General features: G+C 57.1%; 3 protein-coding genes across 9 annotated transcripts; 2 read left to right on the top strand and 1 right to left on the bottom strand.

Moving 5' to 3' along the window:
• Window positions 1-1,239: 1,239 nt before the first annotated feature.
• Window positions 1,240-4,087, top strand: LOC107325543 (perilipin-3-like). 3 transcript variants are annotated; one of them, XM_032440951.2, is made up of 8 exons: window positions 1,240-1,367; window positions 1,766-1,809; window positions 1,887-2,085; window positions 2,164-2,246; window positions 2,322-2,568; window positions 3,010-3,188; window positions 3,262-3,375; window positions 3,511-4,087. In XM_032440951.2, exons 1-8 carry the CDS (start codon window positions 1,262-1,264, stop codon window positions 3,976-3,978), a joined length of 1,440 nt encoding a protein of 479 aa, XP_032296842.2. In that variant the 5' UTR covers window positions 1,240-1,261; the 3' UTR covers window positions 3,979-4,087. The 3 variants fall into 3 exon arrangements, with proteins under 3 accessions (XP_032296842.2, XP_015742014.2, XP_015742016.2); XM_015886528.3 differs by having other exon boundaries at window positions 1,241-1,367; window positions 3,007-3,188; XM_015886530.3 differs by having other exon boundaries at window positions 1,258-1,367; window positions 1,890-2,085; window positions 3,007-3,188.
• Window positions 4,088-4,476: 389 nt separating this feature from the next.
• Window positions 4,477-7,032, top strand: LOC107325545 (perilipin-3-like). 2 transcript variants are annotated; one of them, XM_015886533.3, is made up of 8 exons: window positions 4,477-4,503; window positions 4,830-4,890; window positions 5,030-5,225; window positions 5,303-5,385; window positions 5,457-5,754; window positions 5,875-6,065; window positions 6,144-6,266; window positions 6,345-7,032. In XM_015886533.3, exons 2-8 carry the CDS (start codon window positions 4,837-4,839, stop codon window positions 6,687-6,689), a joined length of 1,290 nt encoding a protein of 429 aa, XP_015742019.2. In that variant the 5' UTR covers window positions 4,477-4,503; window positions 4,830-4,836; the 3' UTR covers window positions 6,690-7,032. The 2 variants fall into 2 exon arrangements, with proteins under 2 accessions (XP_015742019.2, XP_015742020.2); XM_015886534.3 differs by having other exon boundaries at window positions 4,477-4,610.
• A 1,186-nt stretch (window positions 7,033-8,218) lies between these two features.
• Window positions 8,219-18,000, bottom strand: HDGFL2 (HDGF like 2). 4 transcript variants are annotated; one of them, XM_015886524.3, is made up of 16 exons: window positions 17,910-18,000; window positions 16,341-16,417; window positions 16,119-16,257; window positions 14,147-14,326; window positions 13,769-13,888; window positions 13,534-13,605; window positions 13,076-13,223; window positions 12,783-12,858; window positions 12,388-12,673; window positions 11,551-11,645; window positions 10,959-11,029; window positions 10,516-10,586; window positions 9,955-10,056; window positions 9,650-9,863; window positions 8,818-8,947; window positions 8,219-8,614 (listed from the first exon to the last, which is right to left on the bottom strand). In XM_015886524.3, the coding sequence occupies exons 1-16, from the start codon at window positions 17,979-17,981 to the stop codon at window positions 8,536-8,538; spliced, it is 1,932 nt and encodes a 643-aa protein (XP_015742010.2). In that variant the 5' UTR covers window positions 17,982-18,000; the 3' UTR covers window positions 8,219-8,535. The 4 variants fall into 4 exon arrangements, with proteins under 4 accessions (XP_015742010.2, XP_015742011.2, XP_015742012.2 ...); XM_015886525.3 differs by having other exon boundaries at window positions 13,769-13,882; XM_015886526.3 differs by lacking the exons at window positions 16,119-16,257; window positions 16,341-16,417.
• Between the last annotated feature and the right edge of the window lie 895 nt (window positions 18,001-18,895).

Here is an 18,895-nt window from a genome sequence, read left to right as displayed (position 1 = left end):
GCAGCGTGGTGACGAAGGAGGAAGGGCCGTCCCCAGGGAGCTGAGTTGGCTGCTGGAGGAGGTGAGGACGGGGCTGGGGGGGTCCCTGGGCTGGCATGAGGAGGGAGATATGGAGGTTGCAGTGCATCCCCTGCCTGGGGGCACCCAGGGGTGGTGGTGGGAGCAGTGCAGGGCACAACCTCTGGATTGACATTAAGCTGCCTGTCCACAGCACCAGCACTATGGCACTGCTGGCTCACATCCTGCCGCCACCACCACTGCTGCTGCTGCTGCTTCTGCTGCCATACAGTCATACTGCACCGTGCCACCCACAGCCCAACGCCACACACTTCATCTGCACGGAGCCCACTCTCAGCACCTTCCCCTCCGGGCTTCCCCCCACCACCATGGCCATCTCAGTGGAGTTCACAGCTATAACCACCATAGCCCCCAATGCTCTGGCCGGGCTGCCCCATCTGCAGGAGCTGCACCTCTCCTCCAACCACCTGGCCGTGCTTCCAGAGGCTCTGCTACAACCCGTACCCACTCTGCGCATCCTCGACCTGACCCACAACCTCCTGCCCGACCTCCCTGCTGCCATTTTCCATCACTCCATCCACCTGCAGCACCTGGTGCTGCAAGGGAACCTCCTGCAGGCGCTGCAGCCCACCTGGTTTGTGCATCTGACCCAGCTGCATTGGCTCAACCTGGTGGGCAATCCTTACAAAACCGCATTAAATGGCTTCTCCTCGTTCTGTGTTGTCCTGCGAAGTTCATGAATGAAAGGCAATGATGGCTGCCATGTCCCATAGCCAAACCCATCCCCTCCATGTCCCATATCCCTGCCCAGACCAACCTGATCCCCTGGGGCGGCCCTCCTGGACAACACAACGTCCCCAAGTTCCCCACCATCTCCTCTGGGTGACCCTGAGCCCTTGGGGACGGACAGAGGAGTCATGGGACACTGTCATGGGGAGGTGTGACATAAAGACATGGGGACACCTGGCGTGGGCAATGGTGCTATGAGGACACTCGGTGCGGGGTCACTCGTTATGGGGACAACACTCAGCATGGGGACATCTGAGGGTTACCGGGGGGGGGGACACACCAGTGAGGTATAGGAACACCCGATGTGGGACATCCTGGAAGGGGACACCTGGCACCGGGTTATAGGGTCGGGGACACCGATCTGGAAGCCCCCCCCCCTCCATAAAGTCCCGCCCCTCCCTCCCAATTGGCGGCTGAGCGTCCCACCCCTTCGCAGTTTGGCTCCCGCCCCACTATGAACGCGGAGCTGGGAGGGGACGGATTGGGGTTACGATCGCGACCGGGAATCTCGATCGTGACCGGAGGTCGCGATATCCCGCCCCCCCCCCCCCATCCCCGCAGTGAGTACAGCCCGGGGGCTCCGCACGAGAGCGGGGGGGAGGGGAATGACCCACGGGAGGGGCCGGGGGTCCGAGGATGGGGGGGGCGGGGGAACCGCGATGTCCCACGGGACCCCTATGACTCCCCCCCGCGGGGACCTCCCACTCCAGAGCCGCCTAGAGGATGGATGGTGTCCTGCACCCCCCCCCCCCTCCCCAGGGACCCCCTCCTGCCCCGCTTCCATCCCTCGGAAACCCAACCCCACTGTATCCTGGTGGGGTGGGAGTCCCAGAATGAGCCCCATCCCAAACCCCCCATCCACCCCTCCTAAACTCCCCATCCCCAGCAGCCTCCAGTTGCCTTCCACTCGTGCCATGAGTTTGCAGTGCTCAGCCCCGCTTTCTTCTCTCCACCGCAGCGATGTCAGCCGACAACTCAGCACCGGCACGAGAAGAGCTGCAGGTAGGGCTATGGGGAGGGCCCATGGGCTGGGGACACCGCAGGGTCCCATCTCACTGTTCCCCATTGCCACCCTATAGCAGAACGTGGTGGTGCGGGTGGCCAACCTGCCCCTGGTGAGCTCTGCCTGCAGCACCGTGTCCAGTGCCTACACCTCCACTAAGGAGAACCACCCCTATGTCCGCTCTGTGTGTGATGCTGCTGAGAAGGGGGTGAAGACTCTGACAGCAGCAGCAGTCAGTGGGGCACAGCCCATCCTCAGCAAGCTGGAGCCACAGAGTGAGTGGGGCACCCCATAGATCCAGGGATGGGGAGTGTTATGGGGTGACACATCTGATTATTTGGGGTTTTTTTTAGTATCCACTGCCAATGAATACGCTTGCAAAGGGCTGGATAAGCTGGAGGAGAAGCTGCCCATCCTACAGCAGCCCACTGAGAAGGTAATGTCCCTATGGGGCTGGCTGGCTTTGTGTGAACTGCTGGGATGATGAACTGCCCCATTCTGTGCCCTCCAGGTGGTGGCAGGGACCAGGGAGTTGGTGTTGGGCACCGTGATGGGTGTGAGGGAAGCAATGAGCCGTGCTGTGGGAAGGGCCTATGGGGCCGTGTGGGGCGGCGTGGAGAGGACACAGAGGAGGCTGAGCTGCAGCATCGACACCGTGGTGAGCTCCCGTCTGGGTCAGCTGCTGGCAGATGGGACTGACACAGTGCTGGATAAGTCGGAGGAGCTGGTGGAACATTACCTGCCTGGGACGGATGAGGGTGAGTGCTGTCCCCCCTTGTTGGGATTGAAGCCCAGGGCTCAGCTCTGCTTTGGTGCTGGGGGTGTTGGGTGCCACAATGGGGGTGTGGGCAGCCCCCACCCCTCAGCCAGGGCAGCACTGAGTCTCACAGAGCCACTGTGACCCAAGGGATATTCCCTGCATGGGGAAATGTGGAGCAGCATGGGGTGAACTCTCACCTGGAAAGCAGAGAGCAAATATAGCCCCGTGCCACCAGCCTGCTTGCGCTGGGTATTTATAGCTCAGCACGGGGCAGTGGTGGGCAGAGCTGGTGCTGTGTCACCGCAGAGGTGACCGCAGGGGCAGAGGGGACACCTGCAATGACTGTGAGCCAAACACCCTGCGCTGTGCCATAGAGCTCAGGGCTCATCCTTGGGGTTAATGCACACCCTGCATTGCTCTCCCCATCACCCCGCAGCAGATGGCACCGAGGTGACCTCACGGGAGCAGCGGCGCCGGCGGCAGAGTCGCATGGTGCGTGTGGGCTCCATCTCAGCCAAGCTGAAGGACCGTGCCCTGCGACGCTCCCTGGGTGAGCTGCAATGGGCCCAGCACAGTGCACAGCAAGCCCTGAGCCGCCTGCATCGCATCATCGAGCTGGTAAGGGCTGCAGCCATCCCCACATCCCCATCCAGAGCATCTCAGTGCACTCCCGGTGCTCTCCATCCTTTAGATCCAGCAGGGCAGGCATGGAGTGGACGACTCATTGCACAGCGCCAGGCAGCACCTGCACCATATGTGGCTGGAGTGGAGCCTGCAGGATGATGCACCCATGGAGGACAACCAGGTAAAGGAGGGCTGCTCTGCAGTGGGGTGTAAAGCAATGGGGTCAAGGCTGTGCCCATAGCTCTGCCTTATTGCTTTCCAGGTGGAGGTGGGGTCATGGCTGTGCCCATAGCTCTGTGTTCTTATTGCTTTCCAGGTGGAGGTGAGGACCATGGCCATGCTACGAGGTCTCCTGAGGCAGCTGCAAGCTGCTTGCACCCACCTCCCCATCCGTGGGCTGCCCAGCAGCGTGCAGGACACAGTGGGGCACGTGAGACACGGCGTGGAGGGATTGCACAGCTCCCTGTCCCGTGCTTGCTCCTTCCACGACCTATCAGGCATGGTGCTGGAGCAGAGCAGGCAGCGTGTGCTGCAAGCACAGCTGAGCATCGATGAGCTCCTGGAATATGTGGGGCAACACACAACCCTGCCTTGGATTGTGGGACCCTTCGCCCCTGCCCTCGTGGAGTACCCGGAGGATTATCCCATTGAGATGGCCAAGTGGAACGGCTGCGTGTGTGTGGGACACGGGGTGAGCACTGAGCTCAGTGACTGTGCAGAGGGGAGCCAGCCCCAATGGGGTCAGCAGCAGGATGGACTCGGCGGCCCGATGTGGGATCTGTGATGCAAACAAGGGGCTGGTGGCACATGGAATACGACCATCCCCCGAGCTCAGATGGCATCAGGATTCCTTATCTTAGCACGTGAAAGAGAAAACAAACCATCCCAACCCATCGCTCTGTGCCTCACACTGAGTTGGGGGGAGGGAGGGGGACACGTAGAGCCGGGGTTGGTTCCATGTAAGTGCGGAGGCGACCGAGTGCCCCCGGACTGTGCCCCGCCGTCGGGTGGCGGCGGACTTCAGCCCCGTTATCAGCTCCGCCGCTTCCGACGGTGAGCACGGGGCTGTGCGGGCATCCCCACGTCGGGGGGCAGCTGGGGGGGGTGGGGAGGGTCTGACGGCCGTGGATAGTGATGGGAGGGGGGGAACTGCCCGTTCAGATGGGGAAGATCCCCGCCGTCGGTCGCTGCTCCTGGGCCGCCCCCTGTAGGGTGGGACCCGGTCACATGCGCACGGGGCGGGACCCGGGGCCATAAAAGCGGAGGGGGGAGCGGCCTCGTAAGGAACGTTCGGAATAGAATTGAGCTGGTGAGTGGGGTTGGGGGGGTCCCAGTTCGAGCCTGGAGCTGCTGTGTGTGTGTCCGCCCCCCACCGACCCTACACCGGGGAGCCGCCGCCACCGCTCCGTGCTGGGGGTGGGTGGGAGCTTCGGGGGGCGAATGGTGATCGCAGCGGGACCCCCCTGTCCTGGGGTGTGCGAGCTCAGGGTTCCGCTCATAGGGAAAGGAGGGAACCGCTGGGGTGGGGGGACAACGTGGGGTTCCCTCTTCCGGGGTATTCATTCCACCCTCCCCCACCGTGCAGTTCTTTTGGGGTCTGCCCTCCTGCTCAGCCCCGCTTTGCTTGTCCTGCAGCCCCACCATGGCCGCCAGCGAGGATGGAACAGCGCAGCCCAAAGCTGAGGAGCAGCAGCAGGTCAGTGGGGCCGGGGGGAGCCCACCTGAGTGTGGGGATGGGGCTGAGGGCACCGGGAGGGACAGTGACTCACCCCATTCCCAACCACGAGGGACCCTGGGCTGCGCTGAGCTCTTACTGTCCCCATTGTCATGCACAGAGCATCGGCAGCCGGGTGGCCAACCTGCCCTTGGTGAGCTCCGCCTGCGGGATCGTATCCAGTGCCTACAACTCCACCAAGGAGAGCCACCCCTATGTCCGCTCTGTGTGTGATGCTGCTGAGAAGGGGATGAAGACTCTGACAGCAGCAGCAGTCAGTGGGGCACAGCCCATCCTCAGCAAGCTGGAGCCACAGAGTGAGTGGGGCACCCCATAGATCTGGGGATGGGGAGTGTTATGGGGTGACACATCTGATTATTTGGGGGTTTTTTAGTATCCACTGCCAATGAATACGCTTGCAAAGGGCTGGATAAGCTGGAGGAGAAGCTGCCCATCCTACAGCAGCCCACTGAGAAGGTAACGTGGGGTGTGTGGGGTGTTGGGATCTGCCCCAGTGCTGCCTACCAGGGCTTTGTTATTCCCACCAGCTCATCTCGGACACGAAGCAGCTGGTGACATCCACAGTGACAGGGGCCAGGGATGTCCTGACCTCCACTGTGGCCGGAGCTAAGGATGCAGTGAGCAGCCGGGTGACAGGAGTGATGGATATGACCAAAGGGGCCGTGCAGGGCAGCGTGGAGCTGACCAAGTCGGCAGTGAGCAGCGGTGTCACCACCGTGATGGGCTCCACCGTGGGCCAGATGGTGGCCAGTGGGGTGGGCTCCATGCTGGAGAAGTCTGAGGAGCTGGTGGACCACTACCTGCCTATGACAGATGAGGAGCTGGGTAAGGATCTGATGGCAGCGTGTGGTGATGTAGGGGACAGCCCCGATGGGGCAGCACTGGCTCAATGTGGAGGTCAATGGTGGGGCAGGGGCTCAGCTGACTGGTTCCTTTCCCCCCCAGCCAAGCTTGCCACGGCTGTGGAGGGCTTTGAACCAGAGCAGCAGAAGAAGCAGCAGAGCTACTTTGTACGCCTGGGCTCTCTGTCAGCCAAGCTGCAGCATCGTGCCCTCCAGCACTCCCTGGGCAAGCTGCAGAGTGCCCGCTCCAGCAGCCAGGATGTGCTGGGCCAACTCCAGCGTGCCCTCGACCTGGTAGGACTGTCCCCATCCTGACCCCCACCTCTAGGCTGGGATCAGCCACCCACCCCCCCTGCTTTGCTCCCACTACAGGTGGAGCATCTCAAACAAGGCGTGGACCAGAAGCTGCAGGGAGGGCAGGAGAAGCTGCAGCAGCTGTGGTTGGAGTGGAGCACCAAGCAGCCCGGTGGAGGCAAGGAGTTGGTGCCACCAGCAGTAAGTAGAGGGCAGGAGGGTCCCCAGGGCTGCCCTGGTTTCCCCTTGGTGCTCATCCCACCTTTTGTCCCAACACAGACGGTGGAGTCGGGTGTGCTGACCCTGGTGCAGGGCTTGGCTCAGCAGCTGCACAGCACCTGCCAGCCCCTGGTGTGCAGCCTGCAGGGTCTCCCTGCCAGCATCCAGGACACAGCAGCACAGGTCCGGCACAACGTGGAAGAGCTCCGTGCCAGCCTGACCTCAGCTGCCTCCCTGCAGGAGCTGACAGGCAGTGCAGTGGCACGGGCACGTGCCCACGCTGCCAAAGCCCGAGAGCTGATGGATGAGCTGGTGGAGCACGTGGCACATAATGCACCCCTGTCCTGGCTGGTGGGGCCTTTTGCTCCTTCCATGCAGCAGGGGCAGAATGTGCAGGGGAAATAGCAGCCCCTGGGGGGAGGATGAAAGCATTCCCAAGCTGAAATCAGAGCTCCTGCTAACCCATCCCTGCCCTAGTACCCACTAACTTCCTTCCCTGCCCATCCTGGGTATCCCCTTGGCCAAAGCGGTGCCAGCAAAGTGCCTTAGCTTCCCCCAGTGCCTATGGCTGCTCCAGCCCCTGTTGGTCAGCTCTCCATCTTCTCTAGCCTCCACTTGTCACCTTTAGTGCCTTCAGGCCTCTGCTCTTCCCATCCTTGCAGCTGCCCCCAGTGGTGGCACCTGAGGGGGAGGAAAAGGGGCTGTGGCTTGGGGTGGGCAAAGCAATAAACTCAGTTTAGTTTTGCAATGGTCTAAGCCTTCTTGGGGTTAGGGGGGGTACTGGGGCTGGTGGGGTTGGGAACCTCAGTTCCCCCTCAGGATCTGCCCTGCTTGTCTCCTTGCTGCCACTTAAAGTCCTTCCTGGGGCCTCTAATGGGAGGGGGAATGAGGGTATGTAGCTCTGTGTGGTCTTCCAGGGGTGGGGGCTTCCAATAGTGGCACCAGCAGGGGCTGTCTTGGTGCTGAGCTCCATGCTGGGCCTCCACCACCACCAGTGCTGTACAGAGCCCGGGGCTGAGGCTTTGAAACTGGATGATCATTATGGTCCTTTTCAACCCAGTCCGTCCTATGATTGGAGTCTGATCTCCCAGTACCTGCTTAGATCTGCTTCACAACCCATGTCTGACTTTCAGCTCACCCATGGCTACAGTGATGCCCAAAGTGGTGCTCACAGAAGCCCCTTGTTGGGATGACGCATGATTTGGCCAACCCAAGACCTGACTTCCCATAAATTGGGCAAGAAGGAAGCAAGGTTTATTTGGGTTTTGTTTATGGAGGGGTGGAACGTGAAATATAGCCTGGAAAAGAGCACAGGCTCCCCAGGGTGTTACAGCAACACCAGCCTTGGATCAAGGCACACCACCCTGTGTTGGCAGTGCCTGACCCATGGCACAAACAGGACACGAGGACGCAGCATCTGGTTGAGCTGGGAACATCTTTATTTTCCATGTACAAAAGCTTCAGACTTGTTGCAAAAGAGCAGAAAGACAGACAGACAAACAAGATGCTGCCCAGCACAAGGCAGGATGCTGCCACTGGTGAGTTCCAACCCCCCCCTTCCATCCAGCCAACATAGGGGAGAAGCTGCAACCAGCTGGAAAGAACATTACAGGAGGGAGAAAGGGACTCAAAGCAACAGCATGAAGATCTCCCATTGGGGGGAGAAAAGTCCTTGTGTCCCTTCTGCACCCAGCACTGAACAATGAAGAAGGCTGGGAGTGCAACCAGGCCCTATCATCACCCCTTGGGGACAGCTGTAATAGGGGCAGGGCCAAGTCTGGGTGCTCAGCCCAGCTCGGGGTCCAAAGGAATGGGGAGCCTTGGGGATTTGCTCTGGTCCCAGCCCTGGGTAGGGACAAAGGGATAAGGGAGGCTCCTGCCCACCCCTAGTCACAGTCAGCGATGCCTTAAGAAATAGACACTATGGCTCGTAGTGTTTTTCATTAAAAAACCCTTTATATTCATTTCATGTCGGTTGAAATCACAAGAAATTAGGTTGGGAGGGGAGGGGAGGGAAGGAGAAAAAAAAAAAGGAGGGACAAATACAGACAAAACAGCACAGTCTCCCCCCACATTCAGTGCTTTCACGGGGTCGGGGGCACAGGACAAGACCTAAGACATCAGCTACTGTGTGACTTAGTGAAGTAACGCAAAGATGGGCAAGGCAGAGGCCAGTCTCCCTTCAGAGCAGGTGATGTGGCCCCTCCACATCCTCCTGCAGGCAGTCCCACGTGCTCAGCAATCCGCATCCTCAGCTCTCCTCTGCATCATCCACAGACTCTGACTCCCCACGAGCCCTCTCCCGTTCGGTGCTGGGATAATCCTGCACACTGTAAGGAGAGCAAAGGCACCACCTCAGCAAATATCTGACCCCCCCAGAATCCCCTTCCCAAGCCAGGATAAGCCCCACCACAACCCATGAAATCCCCCATATGTGGCCAAATGGGAGCTCAGCTTCCTGCAGAGCTGAAGCTGGATAGATGGCAGATGCCAAGGAGCTCCTATGTGCTGCATTTGCCCCTCGTCCACTCACTTGTTATGGGGCTCCTCGCTAGGTGCCTCCAGCTCTCCAGCTCCTGGCCCTCGGCTTTTGTCTCTCTCCTGCTCTTCTGTGCCCTCCGTTTTTTGGGACAAGGATTCACCATTCACAGGACCTGACAAGTCTGTAGAGAAGAGACAGGCTGGGACACTTGGGCTCTTGGGGCAGTTCTCACCCACCCCACCCCACCCAAGGGGTTGGGCACCACCAGGACCAGCACAGCAGGTTGTCTCCATACACAGCCAAGCCCAGCTCTGACCTGACCAAGACAGCTACTTGAATGGCCCCAAAGACTCAATTGCCCAAGCCCAGAGGCTGACTTCAGCATGGATTTTCCCCATTGTCCCATCCAGGAAAGCTCTTACACCATTACTAGGATGTGCCCAGCCAAGGACTGACTGCTGGGCTCAAAGCCATGAGACAAAGGAAGAATCCAGCCACCAGCTGCCTGTGCAAGAGCCCCTCCAAGGGCGTCTCCACATTCCTTCATCTCCCTGGTGCCCTGGACCACAGCTCAAAGAGTGAGTCTGGCCCAAAAGCTGCTCCAGAGACACTCAAAACCAGGGTGTGGGCACTGAGGTTGCCCTCTGCTCTTACTGCCACGAGCGTCTGATATTCATCCCACAAAGTCTCACTTAAAAATGCAGTCCCTAGACCCTGTGGGGGAAGCTGGCATGAAACTGCCCCTTCTCCAGGCAGCTCCACAGCCTGACATGAGCCAGACATGGGTCCACAATGGGACCAGCTGTGCCCTGAGCACAGCCCTGGGATTGCTACACACCCAGATGGAGCAGGGAACCACCCCAAGATGTGCAGGGCACATTACCAGCATTCACTTCCTCTTCTCCCTTCTCATTCTGTGTCTCCCCTCCTGAAAGCTTCTCCTGGCCTTTCTCCACATCCCCCTTGTCCTTCTCAGGCCCAGCTTTGTTGGCTTTCTGGATTGCTTCCATCTTTGGTCCTAGGACACGTGACTTCAACCGGGTGTAGACTTCAGCAGCTTTCTCCATCACGTCCTTGTTTGCTTTATAGCGACGGATCTGCAACAGAAACAGGGACAACCTTGGAGTTGTAGCACCCTAAGCAGGCTTGTGCCCTCCCAGTGGATGCTCAGTCCTCCACCTGCCGTACCTTCTTCAGAGTAGCCACCACATCAGTGTGTTTCTGGAGGATGTGAGAGGTAACCTGGAGTGCGCCCAGCTCCTCTAATGCATTCAGGCACCGCTTGATGTCCTGCAAGGATGGCACCAAGATCAGAAACTGCCTGGAAGTGTCTCTGTGGATTACATCTCTCTCTGCACTGGCAGCAGGGGGAATAAATTGGGAGCCGGAGGGACTTCATTTGCTAAACCCCTATGGGGTTTTTCAGCAAAACTCTGGATCTGCCTCAAGGGAGAAACCAATCTTACAGAACTCCAGCCCCAATTCCACCAGCTCAGCTCAGGTGAGAAGAAAACCACCCCCCAGCTTGTGGGGATAGGAATGGGAATGACAGAATCATCCCTACCAGCTCCCAAGGGGGCAACCAGAGCAGCCTTGAGTGGGCACCCAGGACCAGCACTGCTGTGAGCACAGTTCCCTCACAGCACCCACTATCAAGACATCTGCCTTGAGCAGCTGGCAAGGCTTAGTTGATGGCCAAGAACACAAGCTGGGACCTCCCAGGCCAGGCTGATGTATTCAAGCACTCACCGGGTTATCCACCTTCAAAGCAAACTTGATCTCACTGTGAAGTTTCTGAAGTTTCTCTTCAACTGTGGGCTCTGGAGCAGCAAGAGACAGAAAAATGTATCAGGTCACCAGTATGGAACATGCCACTACCCAGGACCCCTCCCCTAAAAGGGGACTGGCTTCTTCCCATGTATCCAAGGCTGAAAGCATGAGCCTCTATGAGGAGGATGGGCTGAGGTGTGCCAAAATTGGCAGCAATGTATGTAGGAAAGTGGTTTCTGCACACCCTGTAAACACTTTCCAACATGATGCAGGGACCACAGCCATGCTGGAAAGGTGCAAGCACAGCCACACTGATCCCAACTGGAAAGAACCCTCCTCCAGCTCCAACTGGGAAAGGAACCAGCCCTGGCTCCCTTCTCACCCTTCTGTGACCTCTCTTAAAAGCAATCACTCTCTCTCACCCTTTTTCTTCTCCATTCTCCTTTCAGGGATCAGGTCAGACTTCTTCCGGCCTCTTTCCACTTTCAAAGGCCTGTGGGGAAAAGAAAGGAAAAAGGTCATTCAAGGGATGCCTGCAGGTGAAACCACCTGCCTGTTGCTGGGCAAGCAAGAAAGGTGACAGCTCATGGCAATGCATCCTCCAGGCTGCACAACAGCATGAGCCCTGCCACACTCCACCCGTGCTTGCAGACATATCTCCGAGCTCACACAGGAAGGAGCTTTGAGACAGCAGCTCCCCCATGCCCCAGCATCCCAGAACTGCAGAAAGGCAGAACTCAAAGCAAGGTGCTTGGGGATACCACAACGATCTTCCCTTGTGTGGGCTGGAAAAAAACAAGGGAGCTCAGCCTGGTGCCCACCAGACACTTCAATCAGCCCCTTCAGCTCTGGGAGAAAAAAGAAACCCCCCTATGGGTGCTGCTGTCACTGACAGCTCCATAAGGATGTTCATCCTCACTCCGGGGTGTCCTCAAAAGGGACTGGGCACCAGTAGAGGAGGAGATCTGTCCCCAAAAGCAAAGAGCATTGTGTGCAGGGAGGGGAGATGCTGACTTGTTTCGTGGTTTCTCCTCTGCTCGGCCTCTCTTCTCCTTCTGATTTGGTTTCCTTGACAACTCTGAGGGCTGCTTCTTCACAGGCTTCTTTACCTGAAAGGAGAGAACAATGCAGGCAAAAGCAGATTGAAGCAGAGAACCCCCCCCCCATCTCCAAACACTGCAGGAGGGAGACAGAGCCATGGCCCACTCTGGTCCTCCCAGTCCCACATGGGTGTGATCCAACAAATCCAGCAGCCAGCACCCATGATATCACTGTTGCAAGCCACAGGCAAGCAGCACCATTGGTCTGGGTGCAGGGCTGTCCCCTGCATGAGATGAAAAAAGCCTTGGGTTACAGCATAGCCATCTGCTGCTCCAGAAGTAAACATGCTGGTACTTAAAACAGCCCACCCAGCCTGCAATACCTGCCTATGTGGGCAGACCCACATTTCCTTTCAGAACTCAGATCTGCATGATGCTTTCATAGCCCAGCTCTACACAGAGAAACAGGCGTCAGAATGAAACAATGACCCTTCCTCTGCCAGTGAGGAACCACAGCTGCCAGAAGCCCTCTGCAGCCTTTCTCAGTGCTTCACCCGAGCCCTGCTAACCCTTTCCATTATCTGAAGGGCAAAATGATGACTGTGGTGGGAGGAAGAGCATCACAGGGACACAAGCTGGGTGAGGCCTCCAGAGCCCAGGGAACTGCTGCCCTAGGGATACATCCCTTTCCTGCAACTCCAGTGTAATAGAAGACCAAGGCAGCAGGTCACTGCCACTACTGGAGGCCACTGCTGACCTGGCAAAGTGATGGTGGGCTGTCATTTGATACCAGCTCTCCTCCTGTACTCACCTCCTTCTCCATCTCCAGCTCAGAGTCTGAAGAGGATGGGGCCTTACCCCGGCCTTTTCTGCCCTTTTTGGCCACTTCATCATCAGCACTACTGTCGCTGTCTGAATGCACCTCCTCGCCCTTCTCTGCTTTCTCCTTCCTTTTCTCTTTCTCCTCCTTCTCCTGCTCCCGGAGCCGCCGGATTTCTTCCTCTTGTTCCCTCTTCCTCTTCTCTTCCAGCTCCCGTCGCCTTTCCTCATCTCGCCTCTTCCATTCACTGATACGGTCCACATCACTGTCACTATCACTACAAGAAACAAGAGTGTGTTTGGAACCTTTGTTGTGAGAAATGAGGCCAGGGACACCTCCCAGCCCAGCGGGTGACAACACTCCAATCCCATTGCAACTGATCTCACCTATCACTGCTGGAGCTGATAGGGACACGCTCAAGTTTCGGTTTCCTACCACGGGGCTTGGGAGGGGGTTTCTCAGCTGCAAGACAAAGAGATGTTCAGCAGGAGCCCTGGTAGCTTCTTGTGAAAACTGCCCCATATCAGGGGGTCAGGGGATGCTCAGACATGCATTAGATGCTGCCCACAATAGAAACGGATGCCAGAACCTCAGAAGCACCCAATTTTATGTGCTCTCCAGTATCTTGTAGAAGCCAGCAGTGGCTCAGTTGCAGTAGGTGAAGTCTCCTTGGTGTTACCTGGCTTTCTGCCCCGTTGAGGCTTTTTAACAGACACATCGGAGTCTGAATCCGAGTTGGAGTCTGACTTGGTCATGTCCACAGTCGCGTTTCCCATTTCTGAGTCTGAATCCACCTTGGAGTCAGAGTCGGAGCCAGACTCCACTTTCTGTAAGTAAAAAGTGGGGTTGGATGTGGGAAACAGGAGCAGCTGACATCCCCAGACACAGAACCACAGGGCCCAGCAAGGTCACTGGGACAGAAACAAGGTCTCTTCTAGTGCTGGACCTATACCCAGCCCACAGCACAGCCCTCCTGCCCCATCTCCTATAGGCAGCATAGAGTTCAGCCTCCCTACTTAACAGAGGAGTCACCTGCTGCACCTTCCTAGACAGCACCAGGTCCCTCATCACCCAAGGAGCCTGGAGGAAATTGATATAACAACGTATACAGACAAACCACTTCAGGAGTCTTTTTACCTTCTTCTTCCTTCCCCCTGCAGGCATCCTACGGGGAGCTCTGGCCACTGGCTTCTTCTCAGGAGTGAAGTCCTGAAGGAGAACCCAAATATTAAGAAACAGGGAAAGATCTCATGAAAGTGAAGCCAGTCAGTTCCTCCAGGCCCTGATTCAGTGCCACTGGCTCCACAGATGGTGCTGCTCTTCTAGTAGCATCCTGCCAGTCTCCATACAATCATATCCCAAACCCTCTTACCTGGTCACTGTTTTTTTCTGACTCAGAAGACGTTTCTGAGTTCTCCTCTTCTGTCAGGGAGGGGCTGCCCTGATCTTCACTTGAAGATTTCCGAGGCCTTTTTGCCACTGGCATCTGATACTCAAGAAGCAACAAAGTGAGAAGTCAACCCCCTCTCTTCCCACAACAGAAAGGGAGGAAAAGGTTGCCCAGCTTTATCGGATCAGCCCCAATGGAAAGGTCACATGCACTCAGAAGAGACGTACACCAGGACTTGGCTTCACAAACAAAGCACAACACCCACAAGACCCCTGAACACACACTGAGCCCCACAACCACCCTACAGCCCCTTTCACACTGGCACAGCCCCCCATCCCCACTGCCTCAGCCCACACTCACTTTCATTGCCAGTGATTTTCGCTTGAGCCCGCTGTGGTCGCTGCCTCGATCTGAGTCCTCATCGCTTTCCATTTTCTCTGTGGTGACTGCAGCCATGGCAGCATCTTCTTCATCATCACCAGCATCGCTTCCCCCCATCGGGTCATTCTCGGGGATGTCACTGTCAGAGGAGCTGGCAGGCTAAAGATAGAGGAAATAACAATGATGTTATTGCACCAGCAGGTCTGTGGTGTACCAGGCTGGAGGAAAAGGGGCACAAAAGGGTGGCAAGCAACGAACAGCAGCATTGAGCAGAGAGGAGCACACACAGAAGAGCACAGGTAAGGTCCCCAACAAGAGCCAGGGCCCTTCAGCACAGTTCTGGGGCAGAAGGACAACATCACACAGCCCGTGGGTGAGCGTGCTGGTGACCCTCTTCTAATCTCTCTGCATCCCCTTCCCCAGGACCCCTTCCACACCACCCCAAGACCACCAGAAACACCTTCCCTCCAGCTCCCCTGGCTCAGCTCCACCTACCACTTCCTTGCTCCCCTCCCCAGCATCCTCATGCTCTGCCAAAGACCCCTGGAGAAGCCTGAGCTTGACATCCCCTGTAGGTGAGTGGACTACAGCTTTCCATTGCCTTGCAGGTGCCAGAGAAGCAGGGCTGGGTGGCGTGGCTCAGTCTTTCCTCCAGCAGCTCATTTCAGGCCAGACCTCTTCCTTCTCATACACCTTCCCCATCAGAATGGCCTGCAAAAGGAGTCCAGCACAGCAGCCCTGCTGTTGCCCAGTTGGGATCTCTTCCATGCTGTTCCATCACTCCACACAGGGAACGTCTCCCAGCTTCTCATCAACCTGCCACGATGTTCCTCATACAGGCACATAGTATCCAAGAGGAAGGAAACATCTGAGCTGCTTCTTCTGGGCTCTTCCATTCTTTTCACAGCCAACAGGACCAGCTGACCTTAGAGCCAGGGTTCTTCCAGCACTGAAGTCTTGCTGCTGAAAGTCTCTCTTCATCTTGACACCTCGTTTCACTTAGGTCTCAAAACCAAAAAGGCCTCAACTTCAGACTCTTCAGTGAGACCTGTGGCCCCGTTGGGATCTTTGCCGTGGACCCAGTCACAGCAGACCCTTCAGGAATCAGTTTCTTAAGTCTGGTAGATGTTCACAGTGGTGCTGAGCAATCTCTTGAGTAGAAGGTGCTGCCTTCCTCACCATTGCCATCCTCCCTCCCACCACTACATACAAGTGAAGCTGTTCTCCAGGTTCTCAAAGATCACCAGGGTCTCACCTTATCTACAACTGCATCCTCGGGTCCAGCCTTCTCCCACAGCTACTCAAACCACCGCTCCTCTCCTGCACCGCCAGCAGCACATCTGAGCCTGCCTACCTCCAGACCATCATGTCTTCATAGCTCACCTTTAAAAACCTTCCTCTGCCTCTTCAGACCAACTGCCTATGAAGTTGCTTTGGACGCCTTCTTTGAAGATCGCTATACAATAAATTGTATCATACAATAATGGTTACAAAACACCCCTCGTACACATGAACAATTGACAGCAAAGAGCCGTTCCCCAGCCTGCTATGAAGGAGCAATCAGTGGCTTTTGGCTCAGGACTTTGGAAATGGATGAAGAAAGGGAATGCACACAGGTCCAGGAGCCAGGGACCAGCAAGCCTCCATTCTCACACTGACAAAGAAATCCTCTTTGGGCAAGGCACAAACAGCACATCCCTGTTTCAACTCTAAGATAGATGGGGGCAGAGGTGCAGTACCTCGCATAGGACAAGGAGGGCCGGACTCACCGAAAGGAGAGGCAGGAAGGGGGAAGCTATTTCAACCCGAGAAAGCCAATCTGCCAGATGGAAGCGCAGAGACACCACAGCAGTGACAAGCAGAAAAAGGAGGAGAGCGACTCGGAGGAAAAGGAGAGCTGGAGGCAGCCCGGATCCTTGCTGACCCCCCGCCACGCGAGGCCCGCACTCACCGCAGGGGCACTGTAACTGGCATGAGGGTTGTTCTGGATTTCCCATAATCCCTCGTTGAAGCCTTTTCTCTTGTTTGGTTTCCCATATTTGTCCTTATATTTTTCATAAGGGAACAGGTCTTTGGGACCCAAAAAGGCGCTGGAGAGAAACAAAGCAGAAGTGAGCCCAGAGCAGAAGCAGCGGGGCAAAGCCCAGAGAAGGGGGGACGAGGCAGCGCTTACGTCTCGTGAGTGCCGAAGAAGAAGATGGGGTACTTGTTCGGCGGGGGTTTCACTGCACCATCCGCGATGTCATCGATCTGAAAGGAAACCCAAAGCAGGAGGTGGTCAGAGAGAGCGGCTTGGGTACATCCTTTGCAAGGCACATTAGCCCCGGTTAGCAGCGTCGGACTCCAGCACACACACACACTTGGAGGCAAGCACGGCAACAAAGCACCCGGACAGGGAACTTGCTACGCACAGAGTCCTAATGCAGCGTTACGGCCAAGCAGGAGCTCTAGAAGAGGAACAGAAGGGATCCGCCACAGATGCTTTATGGCTATAGCTGGGCACGATGTGCCCCTCGTCAGGTTGCTTAGGACAAGCCCCTCCATGCCCAGGGGTGGCAGCTCCAGCGGGTGGCCTGAAGGTCCCTCCTGGCTGCAGACAGGCCACAGGCAAAGCCCAGCTGCCAGCAGGACGTACGGGCACCCCAGTCTTCTTCCTGGCTCCGGTGCCCTTCGCTCTGCTCCTCATGGTCTGGGGCACAAGCAGGAGCCTCGGGGGCCCCCCACACGCTGGGGAGTCTTCAGGAGGAGCATTCCCAAAGGAGCAGCCAGCTAAAGCAGGAGATGCTGTGGGCAATGCGAGCGCAATGCTGGAAGGGCCGAGTCCTCTTGGTGCCGGGACCCAGACCCACGTTGGTGCAAGGCTTGGCATCCCAAATCTCCTGGCGTGGTGCAGCCAAGCAGTGTTGTCTCCAGCACCCGGTGCAGGTCCCGGTCCTGCACGGCACCACTCACCATTGGACCGACCCACCGAGCTCTCGCACCCATAGAACCACAATCAAGCCCTGCATGCCCCATGCTGGCACCATTAGGGATGGAGATGCATAAGGCTGCCCACCAGCACAACCATCCCCAGCACATGAACTCCATCACCCCTCACTCTGCCTGCAGCACAACAGCACAGCTCTGTTCCTGCACCTTGAGAGCTCACAGCCTCCTGCACACATCAGTATCACCTCAATATGTCCCAACATTGCCCCCAGCAAAGGGCACTGCCACACAATCATCCCCTTAGTTTGAATGGGTGTGCGATGCAGTGGAGGGATGAGGCTGGGGATGGAAGGATGGGGCAGGGGATGGGGGTACAAACCCAGCGGGGACCCAGGCAAAGGTCTGGGAGAGCAGGGCAGGGTTGGGGCTTGGCCCATGTGTCAGTACAGGACCTCAGCTCCCTGCTTTGGTCCCAGTGCCATCATAGGACCCAATTATCAGCACAAGGCTCAGCTGCCATTCAACCCGAGCATCAGCGCTGGACTATGGGATGGAGGAGGCACAACACCAGGGCACAGGAATGGGAAAGAAAGGCAGAACAGGGATCGCTCCCCATCTCCCAGCCAACCCCATTACCATCACACAACCCCATTACCATCACACAACCCCATTACCATCACATAACCCCATTACCACTACGGGACCTCAGCTCCCACTCGGCCTAATCTCAACGCGGGGCCTCAATACCGGCCCTACCCGATCTCAACCCCCTCCCTGAGCCTTTCCCCATAGCGGTGCGGCCCCATAAGCTCACCCTAGCAGGCCAATGCGGGTAACCCTTCATCTTAGCGAAGACGAGGTCTCCGGGCTTGAAGCTGTGCGGCATGGCGGCCGCGGGGCGGGGCGGCGGCGGAGGCCCAGGCCTCGGGCAGCAGCAAGTAACGGGGGCGGGGAAGGCCCGGTCCGGCCCTCAGGATGTCCCTCCTTCTTTGGGTATACACGGATTCTATTAGTTGTTACAAGTGCCGTTTTGCTGTTTCACCCATTAGAAAGAAGGGAGGGTACGGTGGGATAACGGGATTGGGTCCAGCGTTGGAGGGGAGGGGGTAAAGAGGGGTATGGATGGGGGGGGAGATATGGAGGGGTATTGGGGTATATGGGGGTTATAGGTTTAAAGAGGTCAGGGAGTGTGATGAGCTATGAGAGGGGAATAGGCTGCCAGGGAGGGTCCCCATGGCACGAAGGTGAATGATTTTGAGGGGGAAAAAGCAATGAGCAGCCATCTCGTTAGGGACAGATAAGCAACATGAGCCTCCCAGAGCCATGGGATGGAGCTTTAGGGAGGTTAAAGCCCATGGGATGGAGCCCATGGGAGGTTAAAGCCCTTGGGATGGAGGTTAAGGCCCATGGGATGGAGCTTTAGGGTGGTTAAAGCCCAGCAGCTCCATGGAATTGTCCTGATATAACCATGAGAGCAGGGCTGGGGGTATGGAAGGCATCCCTTAAAGAGCACAGCCATGTAGGGGAAGGTTGGATAGGAATGGAGAGCTTGCCCTTAATATAGGGGAAAGTTGGATAGGAAAGGAGCAGGGAGCATGCAAAGGAATTAGAGCTGATTTAGGATCATAGACCTGTGATTTAATGACCTGATTTCTGTGCTTTCACGGAGCCAAACCCAACCAGCCCATCCGATTCATCCTGCTTTAGCTCAGCTTTTAAGCAACAATTTGCTGCTGCATCCCAAGTGAGAAATGGAAGCTGGATGAGATGCAGCTGAGCCTGCTGAGGCTGTTAGCAAAC

Source organism: Coturnix japonica, chromosome 16, assembly GCF_054131305.1.
Source record: "Coturnix japonica strain WE chromosome 16, WE-NBRP24, whole genome shotgun sequence".
Taxonomy (NCBI): Eukaryota; Metazoa; Chordata; class Aves; order Galliformes; family Phasianidae; genus Coturnix; species Coturnix japonica.
The sequence above is the reverse complement of the archived record's forward strand: the minus strand, read 5'-3'. Positions and strand labels throughout refer to the sequence as shown.